This window comes from Platichthys flesus, chromosome 10, assembly GCF_949316205.1.
Source record: "Platichthys flesus chromosome 10, fPlaFle2.1, whole genome shotgun sequence".
NCBI lineage: Eukaryota > Metazoa > Chordata > Actinopteri > Pleuronectiformes > Pleuronectidae > Platichthys > Platichthys flesus.
The window spans coordinates 1820426-1834206 of record NC_084954.1 but is presented as its reverse complement, the minus strand read 5'-3'; the positions used below and the strand labels follow the sequence as shown (position 1 = coordinate 1834206).

General features: G+C 44.4%; 1 protein-coding gene across 1 annotated transcript; it reads left to right on the top strand.

The window, feature by feature from the left end:
• The first annotated feature begins 11471 nt into the window (after positions 1–11471).
• Positions 11472–13561, top strand: LOC133962113 (zinc-binding protein A33-like). The gene is made up of 2 exons (XM_062397566.1): positions 11472–11629; positions 11717–13561. Exon 2 carries the CDS (start codon positions 11734–11736, stop codon positions 13114–13116), a length of 1383 nt encoding a protein of 460 aa, XP_062253550.1. The 5' UTR covers positions 11472–11629; positions 11717–11733; the 3' UTR covers positions 13117–13561.
• The last annotated feature ends 220 nt before the right edge of the window (positions 13562–13781 follow it).

The window sequence follows — 13781 nt, the reverse complement described above, 5'->3', positions numbered from 1 at the left end:
CTCGGGCTGTTTAGATCTTTACCCTCTGAGGAACAAAACTGGTTCGACAGGAGATAAAGTTACATGAGAAGACAGGTTATTCTAACTCGGGGTTGGGCAGTCGAATGTACTTTATTTTCCATGTGAACGTGGAATGGAAGCTAAGCTAACACCAAGAGAAGTGTTGTGCTGAAGACCCGGAGCCAATCACATCTGACATCGGGCGAGAGGCGATGTCACAAGGTCCAGATTCAGGGGCCACGTTCTTCAGAGGAGGCTTCTGAAGGACGTGGCCTGATGAGACAAATTCATCCTTCCATCTGAGCAATGAAGGATCCAACGAGTCGATGGAACGAGGAACCTTCACAGGAACCTTTCCACTGAAGGGAGTCGCTGCTTGGGGCTCGTACTTCATGAAAACCAGAGGAACCAGTGACTTGAGGTTCGGTGTCAGGACCCGGAGCCTCGCTGCATCTCTTCAAAGCACAATCAGGCACCAACAGGTTCACTGAGGACACGAGCTACCGTGAGATCTGCGACTCGCTCGGACACATGAGCCAACGATCTTCATTCAATGTAGCGCCTGCCGACTCGTCTCACAGCAACACTGAACCACAATGTGCCCAAAGAGCTGAGCTGAGGTTCTGCTGCATCACGTTGCATCATCGTCACGTCCAAACCCCCGAGGAAGACGCTGGTGTGAAGCTGATGCTGAAGAGCAGATCTCTAAACCCTCCGACGATAATTAGATCGCTTTCCACCGTGTTGTCAAACTTTGAGTCGCTTGGAAACGAGGAAGATGAAGATCACCTTGATGTGAAGCTGCTGTCAGATCACAACCGATGTCAGAAGAGGAGGAAGAGGAGGAGGAGGAGGAAGAAAGAGAAGAAGAATTCCCCTCGTGATCTTTTTAATCTCCATCATGTTTCCTCTGATCCGGCACCAGGTGTTCAAGCTGCTCCATCGTCAGAGCCTCTCTCTCTCTACCTCTGTCTTCACTGTCTCCTTCAATCTCACTCAGGCTCGCTCGCCAACCCCCTGTCATACACACACACAAACACACACACACACACACACACGCACACACACCTGCATACACATTCAAACATAAAACCTGGAGACACAGAATAACTCCATAAATAAAGTGTATAAATTAAGAATACAGTTTGTGCTAATTGACACAAACACTTATGCAAAAATAATGATGCAAATAAACAAAAAGGACAAATAGACACACACTCAAACACACACACACACACAAATACACACACACTAACACACGTGCACATGCAGGTGGGCTGCAGCACGTCTCCCACCCTGTAATTAAATTCTGTGTCTCCCACCTGCGTTACAGGAGCTGATCTGACTCAAGGTAATTACAGGGCTGCAGTGGAACAACACAACACACACACACACACTAACATACCACCTAACCCTATTACGACACCACAAAAGAGGGAACGTACAGATGCAGACACACACCTGCGACAGAGCAACACGACACACAAACACACACACACACACACACAGCTAAATGAAAACAACAGGGGACTTACATCACACAGCTCTTTGTTTTCCATCAGGGCTTCACTGTGAAGCTGCTGCTGTCAGTGTCCTGCTGCTCTGTAGATGTGTGAATGCATATCAATGTCATCATATCTAGATTAAATGTAAACAAAAAAACATTTCGATATAAACGTGGGAATAATACAAACATAGAGGATTCACGAACAATAAAAAAAACATGAAGATATTCAGGATTCTGTCTTATTATCAACTTTCTTAGGACAAGGGTTCAGACGACTGAGACTAAAGTTATCAGCAGCTCTGTGGGCGAAACGGGATCAGAGCAAAGAGTCAGGAGTCAAATCGTTTGTCCAGAATCATCAGAAGATCGATGTGTCGAGCTTTGTTCCCTGAGAGAGAGAAAAACATCTCAGTCACAGACAGAGAATCAGTTTAATTAAGAATCCAATTAGCAAAGGCTCTATCGAGAGAAGGTTGTGTTGTCGTGGCCTCAACCAGCAGCAGTTTCTAAACACACAAAGTCCTGATCTATAGCAGTGACAGATTTAAGGAGACGAACAGGAGAGAGAGAGAGAGAGAGAGAGGATGATGCTGCAGTCGGTTGGAACATTCACTTCGGGGGGGCTGTGTCAGGTGCTGGAGGATGTATGAGAACATACAGAGGCTGAACGACAGATAGTGCACGTGCTTGATGTGACGTGCAACCCAGGCACATCAAGCCTATGTTATTATGAAGCCGTGGTAGGAAAGATTAGACTCTCAAAGACGACCAAGGAGTCCTGACTGTCATGAACTCTCCTCCACACTCACCTCAACCCTATGAAACATCCATGGAGGCACTTGGAGATTCGAGGAGTTCTGTGATGCCACAAGAAGCGAAGCACTGTGTGTGTGAGTCTGGTGAGGTGCATCATGGGAGTTGTCAGATGAGTGGTTCAGTTATTCCTTAATGAATTAAATTACAGAGATTGGAGAAGCAGACATCAGAACCGAGCACCCCCCCGCTCCTCCTCCGCCTGTTGACACCGTCACACACCGAGCCAAGAACGCTGGAGGATTTATGTTCGGGAACCGGCGGCCGACAGATTCAGCTCCGGCTTCGGAGCCAAGAGGCCGAGCGTCTCCACAGCCGAGACTAATCTCCTCATTTACTGCACCGCTCACACTCGTTTGCTTCCACTCTCTCTCTAACTCTCTCTCTCTCGGTCGCCCTCAGCAGTGGGTGTAAGACGGTTTTCAGAGTCACACATTCATGAGAAGATGCAACCGTCGTCTGCTCGGGTCAGTTCCACGTTACACCACTATTCTTCTGTGGGGGGGTTCAGTAAGCACTGTGGTGGTGGCGGCTTATTCTCACTCGGATGCCACTGCCAATATGACACGTACAATTTGTGACTCTGAATAGCATCTTAAAAAGGAGGCTGAAGAAGCCAAACTTTCCAAACTGCCTCTCTCAGCAGCAGTAACTCACTGTGACTCTCAGCAAACACACGATGCTCTGAACTGTGGAAGACTTAAATCTACAGAAAATTGATTTAAAAACCGACCACTTGACACTTGATTGTGGAGAGGCGGTGGTCTAGTGGCAGAAACTTGGACTATGGGCAGAGAAGGTCTCTGGTTCGACTCCACGGAGAAACAACAAAAGACGAACCTGGATTGATCTGTCCAAAAATCCAAGATTCTCCCTACCCTGTCTAGTGCCCCTGAGCAAGGCAACTTACTCCCCCAACATCTGCTCCCCGGGTGCTGTACATGGTCGCTCACTGCTCTGTGTGTCCTGCACCAGATGGGTCAAAAGCAGAGATTAAATTTACCTACCATTGCATGAGTATGTTGTGCATGTCTGTGCATGTGTGTGGTATAAATAAACGTATCTTAATCTTAATCTTGATCTGGATTTAGAACCGGTTTCCTTTCAGACCTGCTCTTTAAAAGTCAAACTGGTTCTCTTCCGCTCTGTGAGACTTGTATTCCTGCAGTTTACTCTAGATTGTTAGATAAGCTTTTCCTTAAAGACCCAAACAGGATTCAAGCTTAATGTTTGTCATATTTAAGGCTTCAACCAAACAACCTGTTTCCAGTCTACATCTGCACACACGTGACCATTGTACAGGAATGGTCATGTGACATGTGTTTTCAGGCTTTTCAGTAAGGATGGAGATTATTTTTGATACGGAGCTAAAACGCTCATCTGCATAGAGATGTAGGCCAAGCGACCAAACCCCTCCCCCAGTTCCCCCTCAAAAAGGAGAGAGCAACGATAAAGTAAAAAAAAACAATAACTCAACCGTCAAACGTGAAATGTCCATTTCAATATCTTTATTTAAAAAACATGCGGGGCGTCTTAATGTTCAGAGGTCATCAGGGACAGAAGTTGTCCAAGAGCGGAGACACATGAGGGTCTTCAACCTTGTCCACTTTCAAACCTGAGGACTGGTTCTGTCCTTTCTTATAGACTCTATATGCAGATAGGGATACCTGAGGGGCGGGGGGGGGGGGGGGGGGGTATCTGAGGTAAACTCCTGGGAAATAATTGGGGTGAGGGAGGCTGTGGTGTTCAGGGTGGGATGTGGATCAGGCAGGGGTGAGGTAGATGTGCTGACACAGGAAAACACAGTGCGGTGAAGGAGGGGTGAAGGAGGAGGAGGGGGGGGGGGGTTGAGGGCAGGCTGGGGGGGATTATTAGGAAAATGACTCTGGCAGCAAACCAAGGCTGCGTGGTCCAGGCCTGGGAAAAGAGACGTGTTTGTGCTCCTGGGTTTCTCTCTCTACCAGGACATGACTCATAGAAAGAGAGGACATTTACAGAGAAGGGGACATTCAGGGACTGGGGAACTTTCGGGTTTGAATCCATCGGGGACCAGCTGCAGGACTTTGGGACTATGTAATACCAGATATAGTAGAAGAGTAAACAAAATAAACAGAAACATTTTCTCCACTCTTAACTCTTCCAGCTAGTAAATGAATTAACTGAAGTCAAACTCGTTAAGTATCAGCAGCCGGGGACTTTCAGGTCCGTGGCTATAGACAAAGTGTAACATCACTTGAGACGACTTTCACAGACACACAATGTGCACAATGCGTCGGACACGTGTGTCGGTCCCTCACAGATTCTACTTGTTCCCTCAACCACAGGATTTCACTTCCTCTCTCACAGATTGATTTAATCGGGGCTCGGTTGTCTGACCTTATTTGGTCTGGATCCTAAAAAGTAAGTTCAGTTTTGGAAAATGAGGAAATGTGAATTTGGAGATTGATGCTTTTAAAAGTCCCCTCGATGTCGTGACCTCATGATTCTCTTCCCACTTCACCAGAGATGAAGCGAGGGATTGAAGAGGCGATCACAGAAACATGCTCTGAACAAAGGATGAGAGTTGAGAGGATGGAGAGATGCAGTGAGATGAAGGATAAGAGACGAGGGAAGGATGAAGGGAAAGAGAGAGACAACAAGAACCACCTCAGGGAAAGAAACAGTGTCGTCCTCTCTTTGTAGTTCGGGAAACAGGAAAAAGGAGGAGGAGGAGGAAGAGGAGGAGGAGGAGGAAGAGGAGAAGGTGCGCTCCTCTTTTTAAATCCTGTGTTTCTCCCCCTCAGAGTCATGCTGGAAGCCAAACAATGAAAACCCGCCTCAGCTTGAGGAGAACTCGGGTGGAACTCCTCCTGTAATCAAAGCTTATAAAGGAGGATTCTCAGCAGCAGGAGGAATCGTCTCCTCCCGCCTGAAGCTCTGAAGGTCAGCGAGGTCACAAACACTGCAAAACCAACCACACAACTTCATTCCTCCCTCCCTCCCTCCCTCTGCTGCAAAATTAAGTTTCAGTTAAAAGTTGCTGAGGAGCTGCGTAGGTATCGCTGGGCCTCGGGGGGGGGGGAGAAGAGCGAGTGAGGGTGGGTGGAAAACTCGGAGCAAGTTGACCTGACAGCACAATTACACAGCGGCGTAAACCATGAAACTGTATTTCAGGCCGTGTCAGGAGAAAAGTCGACCTGAAGAAGGAAGGAGGGGGGGTGGTGTTAATCTCAGAGGGTGGCGCTCGGCGTAATTTAATAGTTTTTCTCAAATCTTTGTGATCCTGACGACTGGAGGCGTCGTTCTGTTTCAAGTCGGGCTGAGACGTTGGTGAGACGAGGGGACGATGAGACAGCTGGAGGCTCGACCGTCTAATAATCTGTTCAACTCATTCAGCTGCACTTCAAATGAACCGGTCACAGTCTCTGGATCTCTGGATTGCTTGTTTTTCCCTGTACGAGGTTCTTTAAAACTCTCGAGTTCAACAAGGGACAGTTAAAGGTTGTGATATATTAAAGGATGAGCCCCCCCCCCCCCTTACTGGTTCTCAGCTCCTTTACAGGAAGGAGAGAATTCAAAGGAATGGTTCTTCAGCCGGGATTTCATTTACTTGTCATTATTGTTTTTTAAATATCTATATGAGCTCTAACGTCAGGTTGATTCACATGTGCACAACTTCTGACTGAGCAGCAAACCTGAACTTAAAACATACATATTATACATTTAAATATATATAAGTGGAACTTTTTGAACTTTTCCATGACTGTGGGAACATAAATCATTTTCCATAAATGTTCCACTTGTTCAGGCAGTAATCCTCTTTAACTCAGCGGCTGCACACCTGCAGAGCAGACGTTGATAAGAGGAGCTCGACCCAGAGAGAGAGACGTCAAGAAGATGAGAAAAGAAACTGACACGTTTTCTCTTTCTTTAGAAAACTTCTGTTCCTCCTGTTTTAATGAGAAAGTCACTCACACACGACATCTGCAATGAAGGAAAAAACCTGAGACAGCAGTTCTTATTTAAATGGATCAGTTTGTCCCTGGACGTGTCAATCGTCCCCTGGTGGCTGGCTGCGGTATAGGTCATGAATCTGCCCTCCTCCGTGTTAATTGATGGGACACTCACCACACTAAATTGTCAAAGTTTAATACATTTTTCGCAAAGATGGTGTCTGTTGTTTCAGGTCTCTCTTAGTTTTAATCAGTTATTTAAAGACATACATTTCATGATTGACAGGTGTGACTGTCTCGCGATTGGTTGAGCATGTTTATTTTGGCTCCACCCCTCAATCCCTACGAGACTCCCAAATGTGCAAAATACCAGAGTTTGTATAGAGACGTCTATATTTACGTTAAATCCAAGGTTGTATTTGAAATAATGTTTTGTCAAATATATATAATTAATAAGATGCTTACACAAATAACTACTCTCTTTGTTGAGGTGTATTTAAATATATAAATATTGCATTATGGGGACAAATTGGGGATTTCAAGCTGATTGAAAACTTCTAAACTTCACAGGAAAGTCTCAAACAAAGTAAAACCTGTGCAGAGAGAATATTTAAAAGATAATAATCACAGAGAGTTGAAGACAAAGGTCAGAAACTCGAAGATGCTGGTTAACATTTGGTTTTTGCCCCGACAAGAAGAATCTGAGCGTGTGAAGACTCCACATCCACCGTGTGACGTGAGGGTTCAGATTTCCTCCCGCTCACCTTTCCACAGAATCTCTCCACACACGCCCTGAGACGCCTCCGGAAACAATAACATCAGGAAACCGTGATACTGTCCCAGCGTTAATGATCCAGAGAAACCTCCTGTCTGATCAGATGCATTGTTGTGACAGGAGCTGGTGTCACGCCACCATCGCCCTGACGCTGAGGTTCAGCTCGAGGTCAAAACCCTCCAAGGTGATGAGGAGGAAACCGAACGAGAACAGAGACGATGAAACCTCCAGGGATTCACAGGAAACACAGAGAGAACAAAACCGTGACTGAGCACAAGAGATCAGTGTTACACAAGCAAGACACAAAACATTTACAAAAGCTGAAACACAAAGATCAGTCTCCTAATTAATCTGATTGTTTTAGTCTTAGTCCTGCGATAAATCCATCAAAATGAATGTGTTTCAGTTTTAATATACATCTGCCGTCTGTCTGACTTCAAGTTTCTAAAGTTTAGAAAACTTCAGAGCAACGTTTTAGTCTGGACATGTGGACGTTCTGATTTGTCTCCATCCCTATCCCCCTTCCCCGGAATCCCTTTGCTTTATCACCCGCAGATCCAGGGCCTCTGTGGCCGCACCATGGATTGCGGTGTTGGGACATGGTTTTTGTGCAGACCACAGGCCTCCTTTCATTCAAACTTGTTACAAACATGCCGCATGTGCTGGAGTGGACTCAATCCCCCAAGATGCCACAGGTTCCATTGCTCTTAGAAAGTCAAGGAACTCAGTCTCCTAGAGGATGTAACAGGATGCTGCATGTCCTGGGGTCTGGGCTATGTCACACAAAGGTGTCAAGAATCACCAGGGTCAACTTCTATTGGTCACTCTGGTCCAAGACCTGTGAGGTCACCGGGGCCAATATAAGGAGAGGTTTCCCCAAGCTCTCTCTCTTTCTACAATCCTTGAAGGCCAGCAGGCTGTCCAGCCTCTCTTTCTCCAATCCTCCCAAGGACGGAAGGCTGCTACAGCCTCTCTTCTTCCATCTCTCCGAGGGCGGAATGCTGCTCAAGCTCTGATCCAGCTTCCTTCTCTATCCAACCCACAACCGGAGGTCAGAGGTGCAGCTCTCAGCTCACCCTTCTCAAGGAAATCTCCTCGCCCTTCAAGGCGACGCGATGTCCTGCAGGAAAACTTCAACCAGCATCTGAGCACACCGCTCGACAGAATCGCGAATGCAGAACTCTACGACCACAAAGCCAGGAGATGTCACAGAACTGCAACCTGAACAGCAACTTTCTTTTCCTCTTTACCTCGGACTGGTAACATAATCTGGGCTTAATAATTATACATGCTAAGCAAGACTGTTTACTCAATTCGGTGTGTTTACAAGTTTGATATATGCTGTGACGTTGTAGGCATAAGTTAAATGAAGGTTAATAGTTAGCCACAGGCTTTGTCCCTGACTATAATTATCTGATTAACATCCACACAGACACGCATAGCATCTCACCAAGTTAAACCTTCCCCCTCAGCCGTAAAGCAACGGCCGTAAAGCAACCTCAGAAGAAGGGGGGGGCTCTTATCTTAGGGACCATTCTTTAAAGCATGCTAATTTACATTCACACACACACTCACACACCTCCTTGTTAGTCAGTTTGATTGTTTAGTAATTTGTGTTTTTATACTTTATTATGTTCATAATAAATGTTCTTCTTTCACAAATGATCTGTCATTAATATTGCATAAGTGAATCTTGCCAACCGTTACACTGTTAAGAACTCCATAACCTTCATTGTTCATTATATAATCTTTAATGGTAAAATATTGAGATTTCTAATTGAACTAGATCTAAATGAGACTGATCTTAATCAATGAATTAGTTATCTTTTCCCTTCTATGAAGGGTGGTGCCCCGCGAGAACTTTAACCAATTAAAGTTATGATTTCATATTAATATTTTAAATATGAATGTTTTACATTTTATTTTGTTAACCAACTTTATTGAGTGCCTAAAGGCACACCATTCTATGGTAACACTTTTTAAGCACTATTGCACAACAGCGGTTTGATGATCGCGCACCGGGAGTCGCATTGGTGGATCCAGTGTGGCGGATTCTGTGTCTTGTGGGCTGATCGTGGTGGTGGTGGCGGACCATGTGTCGCGTTGGCCCTATGAGATGAATTGTAATTTGTGAATATGGGCTATACAAATAAATTTGATAGATTGATTGATTGATTATCAGTAACATGACTCAACAGATGAATGCAAAGTGCTGCTCGACACATCAGCTGCTTCCAGACTAGCATGGACCTCCTGCAGTGGAGGTGCGTGTGTGGATAGTTTTCAGTATCAACTATTCTTCTCTTAACTCTCGACTTAAGCTCAGACTGTGAAACGTGACCTTTATATTTTAGTTGGGTTCGAGGAGTGAAACCCCAAACTCTGGAGCAATTAACCATTCAGACCCAATCACAGACAATGTAATTAAAGAGCTGTTTAGATAGTGTGGTTGTTAAACGTCTTCCACTACCATCGTCTCCAGGAGAATAGACGTGAAGTAAAATCGATGTCTTAGTTTAACTCCACCCAATGGAGCCGAGACGTAAACTGTAGAGCAGGCACCTCGTTTTCAGGAAGGACTTTCTAATATTCTGCAGACACGCTGCATCACTCCAGAGGCGTCAGAGCGGCTCCGCAGGGCGACTGACAGACTGACAGACTGACAGACCGGTTTCTGTCAGTTTTTATCTGTTAGTCTGAGAAAATCTGCTGATTGGAACCTTTCAGAAATTGCTGTTTAAAGATTATGGATTTCTTTTTAATGAGGTTTATAGTTAAACTGTAAAATATCAAACCTTGATTACTTTCCTTTGTCATGAGGGTTTGACAACATCATTTATTAAAAACAATATATATATATTAGTTGATAAATCGATATCGATCCGACTCCAAATTGAAAGCACAGAAAAAAGCCAATGAGACGATATTGAGTTCATGTTTTATTTCTGAGCTTTTATTTCACAGGTTCATTTCCACCACAGACGAAGAACTTAACATATGATTGACAGCTCTGAGTAAGTGAGTTAGGGTTGTTGGTTCTATCTCACATCCTGATAACTCTGAAGAGGCGGGTGAGATTCGACCAAAACGCCTGTCTGAGGAATACCCAAAGTAAATTGAATGCTGTTCTTGAACCATTTGGAATACATGCATGATCTTGCTCTCTTTTGAAAGGTAACATTCTGAACTTTGCCCTCCATCAGAATCACTCTAAATGCTACTGCCCTTGAGTAATAGCAGTTGGAACACAGTGAAGTAGAAGGTTTTTATTTCTGCCTGAATCTTTTTTGGTAAACAGATGCCCGCAGATGAATCTAGCTGGGACCTATGAGCTGGAAAACTCAATGGGACACTAGCATGAAGTCTTGACTAGCCCAAGTTCAAATTTGATAAGAATATCACAGAAAATGAATATTTTTACAGATGTTTTCCTAAGGGCATGACTAGGCGTTTTCCAAAAAGGCCATTTAGCGACTCCAAAGGACCCTTTGTAACCATGGTCAAATACCTAGGCTAAAAAGTATTCAAATAAACATCTTTCATGTTTTTGGCAACATGCCAGACATTGTAGCACGGGGACGAAAGACAGACGCACGATGCTCTGGGACCAGCTGGACACTGTTGCGCAGTGACTTGCTTGGTGTCTCCTTATATTAATCCCGTGAAGCAGCACATCTGCATGTTGGAAATTTCATTGGCTAAACGAAACGCCAGTCATCAGAACAATCGGTTGCAATTGGCTCAGTCTTTACACGTCAGAAGATGGGCAGGCTCTTTCAAACAGCTACTGTAGGCTGTGGACAACCCATGCCGCCTCCGATTGGGTCAAGTGAGCCGAGTTTTTGATGGAATGTTGATCTGTGGATTAATATGATGCTTATTAAGTGAGTGACGGCCATTTTGTAAATGTTTTGCTGATGTTGTCGGTCTGACTGAGACGTTTATTGTACCGGCTATGGTGATCGGATCTTGAAATGGTTTACATTGTTCGAATCACAAGAATCTTAGCTTTCCAAAAAAACGTTGCATTAGTATCTAGCTGTACGTCGTAGTTCCGTAAATAACAATGTTTGACGAGTGACGGTCAGACTGCCCACCCGATGGCCGCCCGCGATCCGATGCATCGAAAGAGGTGTACTTCACACTGACACAGGTCATAATTCAATATATAAAAATATAGACATATATGAATGTAATTAAAATAATGTGAACAGTGTAAAGACAGTAAAAATATGTAAGGTGAATGTATTGCACATGAACCGTTGATATTGCACAAGCAGAGGAATCAGGCAGTTAAGAGTTAAAGTGTTAGAGTTTAGTCCATAAGGGTGGTGCAGAGTTTTCACTGGCAGCAGAGCTGCTTTACATTTGTTTCAGGTTTTACAGGTTTTATCATTCAGCATCTCAAGCTCCACCCTCTCCTGACACACCTGAGAACCCAGGAAGCATCTGTTCCTCCCTGAAGAGACGCAGGCTGAAAACCAGACGATCACATTCACCTTCCAAACCAAACTGAACCAAACCAGACCAGACGTCCTGAGTGAGTCCAGCTACAGGAGAGAAGAGTCAAACTACAACCTGCCAACGCTCCACACACTGACCGTGAGTTTAACAAACACCTCGACTCAGAGGGGAAGTGAACCTCAGTGAAGTTCATGGAGCTGTGACTGACTGACTGTCTGTTTTCAGATTCACCTGGAGACTCAATGGCTTCAAGATCAGAAGAGGATCTCTGCTGTTCCGTCTGCCATGATGTCTTCAGAGATCCTGTCATTCTGTCATGTAGCCACAGCTTCTGTAAAGACTGTGTGGAGAGCTGGTGGAAAGACAAAGAAGTAAAAGAGTGTCCACTTTGTAAGAGTAGATCTTCAAAGCGTAAACCACCTTGTAACCTGGTGTTGAAGAACCTTTGTGAGGCCTTCTTACTGGAGAGAGATCAGAGCTCTTCACATGCTCTCTGCAGTCTGCACTCAGAGAAACTCAGACTCTTCTGTCTGGACCATCAGCAGCCAGTGTGTGTCATCTGCAGAGATTCAGAAAAACACACCGGCCACAGATTCAGACCCATCGATGAAGCTGCACAACAACACAAGAAGCAGCTTCAGGAAACTCTGGAGCCCTTGAAGAAGAAGTTACAGAGTTTTAAACATGTTAAAGTAAAGTTTGAACAAACAGCAAAACACATTAAGGTCCAGGCCCGACGCACAGGGACGCAGATCAAGGAGCAGTTTAAAAAGCTTCATCGGTTTCTGGATGAGGAAGAGGAGGCCAGGATGGCTGCACTGAGGGAGGAAGAGGAGCAGAAGAGTCGGATGATGTGGAAGAAGATTGAGGCTCTGAGTAAAGACATAACGGCTCTTTCAGACACAATCAGGACCACAGAGGACGAGCTGAGAGCTGAAGACGTCTCGTTCCTGCTCAACTACAAGGCTGCAGTGGAACGAGTCCAGCAGCGCCCCCTGCTGGGTGATCAACAGCTGGCCTCAGGAGCTCTGATAGACCAGGCCAAACATCTGGGCAACCTGAGCTTCAACATCTGGAACAAGATGAAGGACGTGGTCTCCTACAGTCCTGTGGTTCTGGACCCAAACTCTGCTCATCCAGTGTTTGTCCTGTCTGAAGATCTGATCAGTTTGAGACTAGGAGAGAAACAGGAGCTTCCTGACAATCCAGAGAGGTTTGATCATTACGCCTTAGTCCTTGGATCTGAGGGTTTTAACTCAGGGACTCACTGCTGGAACGTCCTGGTTGGAGACAGTACACGCTGGACAGTGGGTGTAAGAGCAGAGCCTGTCCAGAGGAAGGGAGTCAAAGAGTCTGAATCATGGAGAATAAGGTTATCTGAAGGTAAATACTCAGCACAGTCACCATCAGGATTATCTGTTCTCTCTGTGGAGAAGATCCAGAGGATCAGAGTGAAACTGGACTGGAACAGAGGAGAACTGTCGTTCTTTGATCTTGATACCAACAAACACATTCACACCTTCATACACACTTTCACTCAGAAGATGTTTCCATACTTTAGAACTGGAGGTCACATGAAGGTGTTACCTGTGAAAGTCTCTGTGAAGCTGGATCAGAGCCGTTAGAGATAAAGATTTTATTCATCATGTTTATTTCTTCAAGAGAAATCTGCTGAATTTAAAAGTTAAACTCGTTATTCTAAAGATTTGTTTATTTCTCCTTTTCTTTCTCACTCATTTTAATTTCTCCTGTCGACTTTTCCACGAGTGTAAAAAGATTTGATTATTTTCTGATCTTTATCTTTGGTTTGTTTTTTACTTTCATGGAAAATGTTTTCTATCATTTAGATTTTGTGTGGATCCATGAAGTCGAGCAAACTGATGAAGATCCTCATAAAAACACATTTATCGATAACAGCTGATCATTGTTCACATTCAACAAACTTTATTAAAACTCACACATGAGACATGATTCATATTTAATCACATAAAGTCTGTTCACATATGAAATAATCCAACATATATGAACAATTGTCTGTTTGATGTGATGAAGCCAAAATGACTCTGTCTGTAAAAGGGTTTATTCAACAGCCAACTAGTGATGTGATTTTAATATTGTGATTAAAATAATAAAACGTATGAAACAGAAAGAAAGAGTTCTGACCTTTTTTAGGTTGTAATGTAAATAAAACATCATCTGTCATTAAGTAGGATATAAATGATCACATGATTAAATGTTCACGCTCAGAAAGAGCTGAATCAAAAATTAGGAAACAATTACAATTGGAATT

Bases quoted from the DNA above. Each gene is read 5' to 3' on its own strand.
- LOC133962113 (XM_062397566.1), top strand. From the start codon at position 11,734: ATGGCTTCAAGATCAGAAGAGGATCTCTGCTGTTCCGTCTGCCATGAT.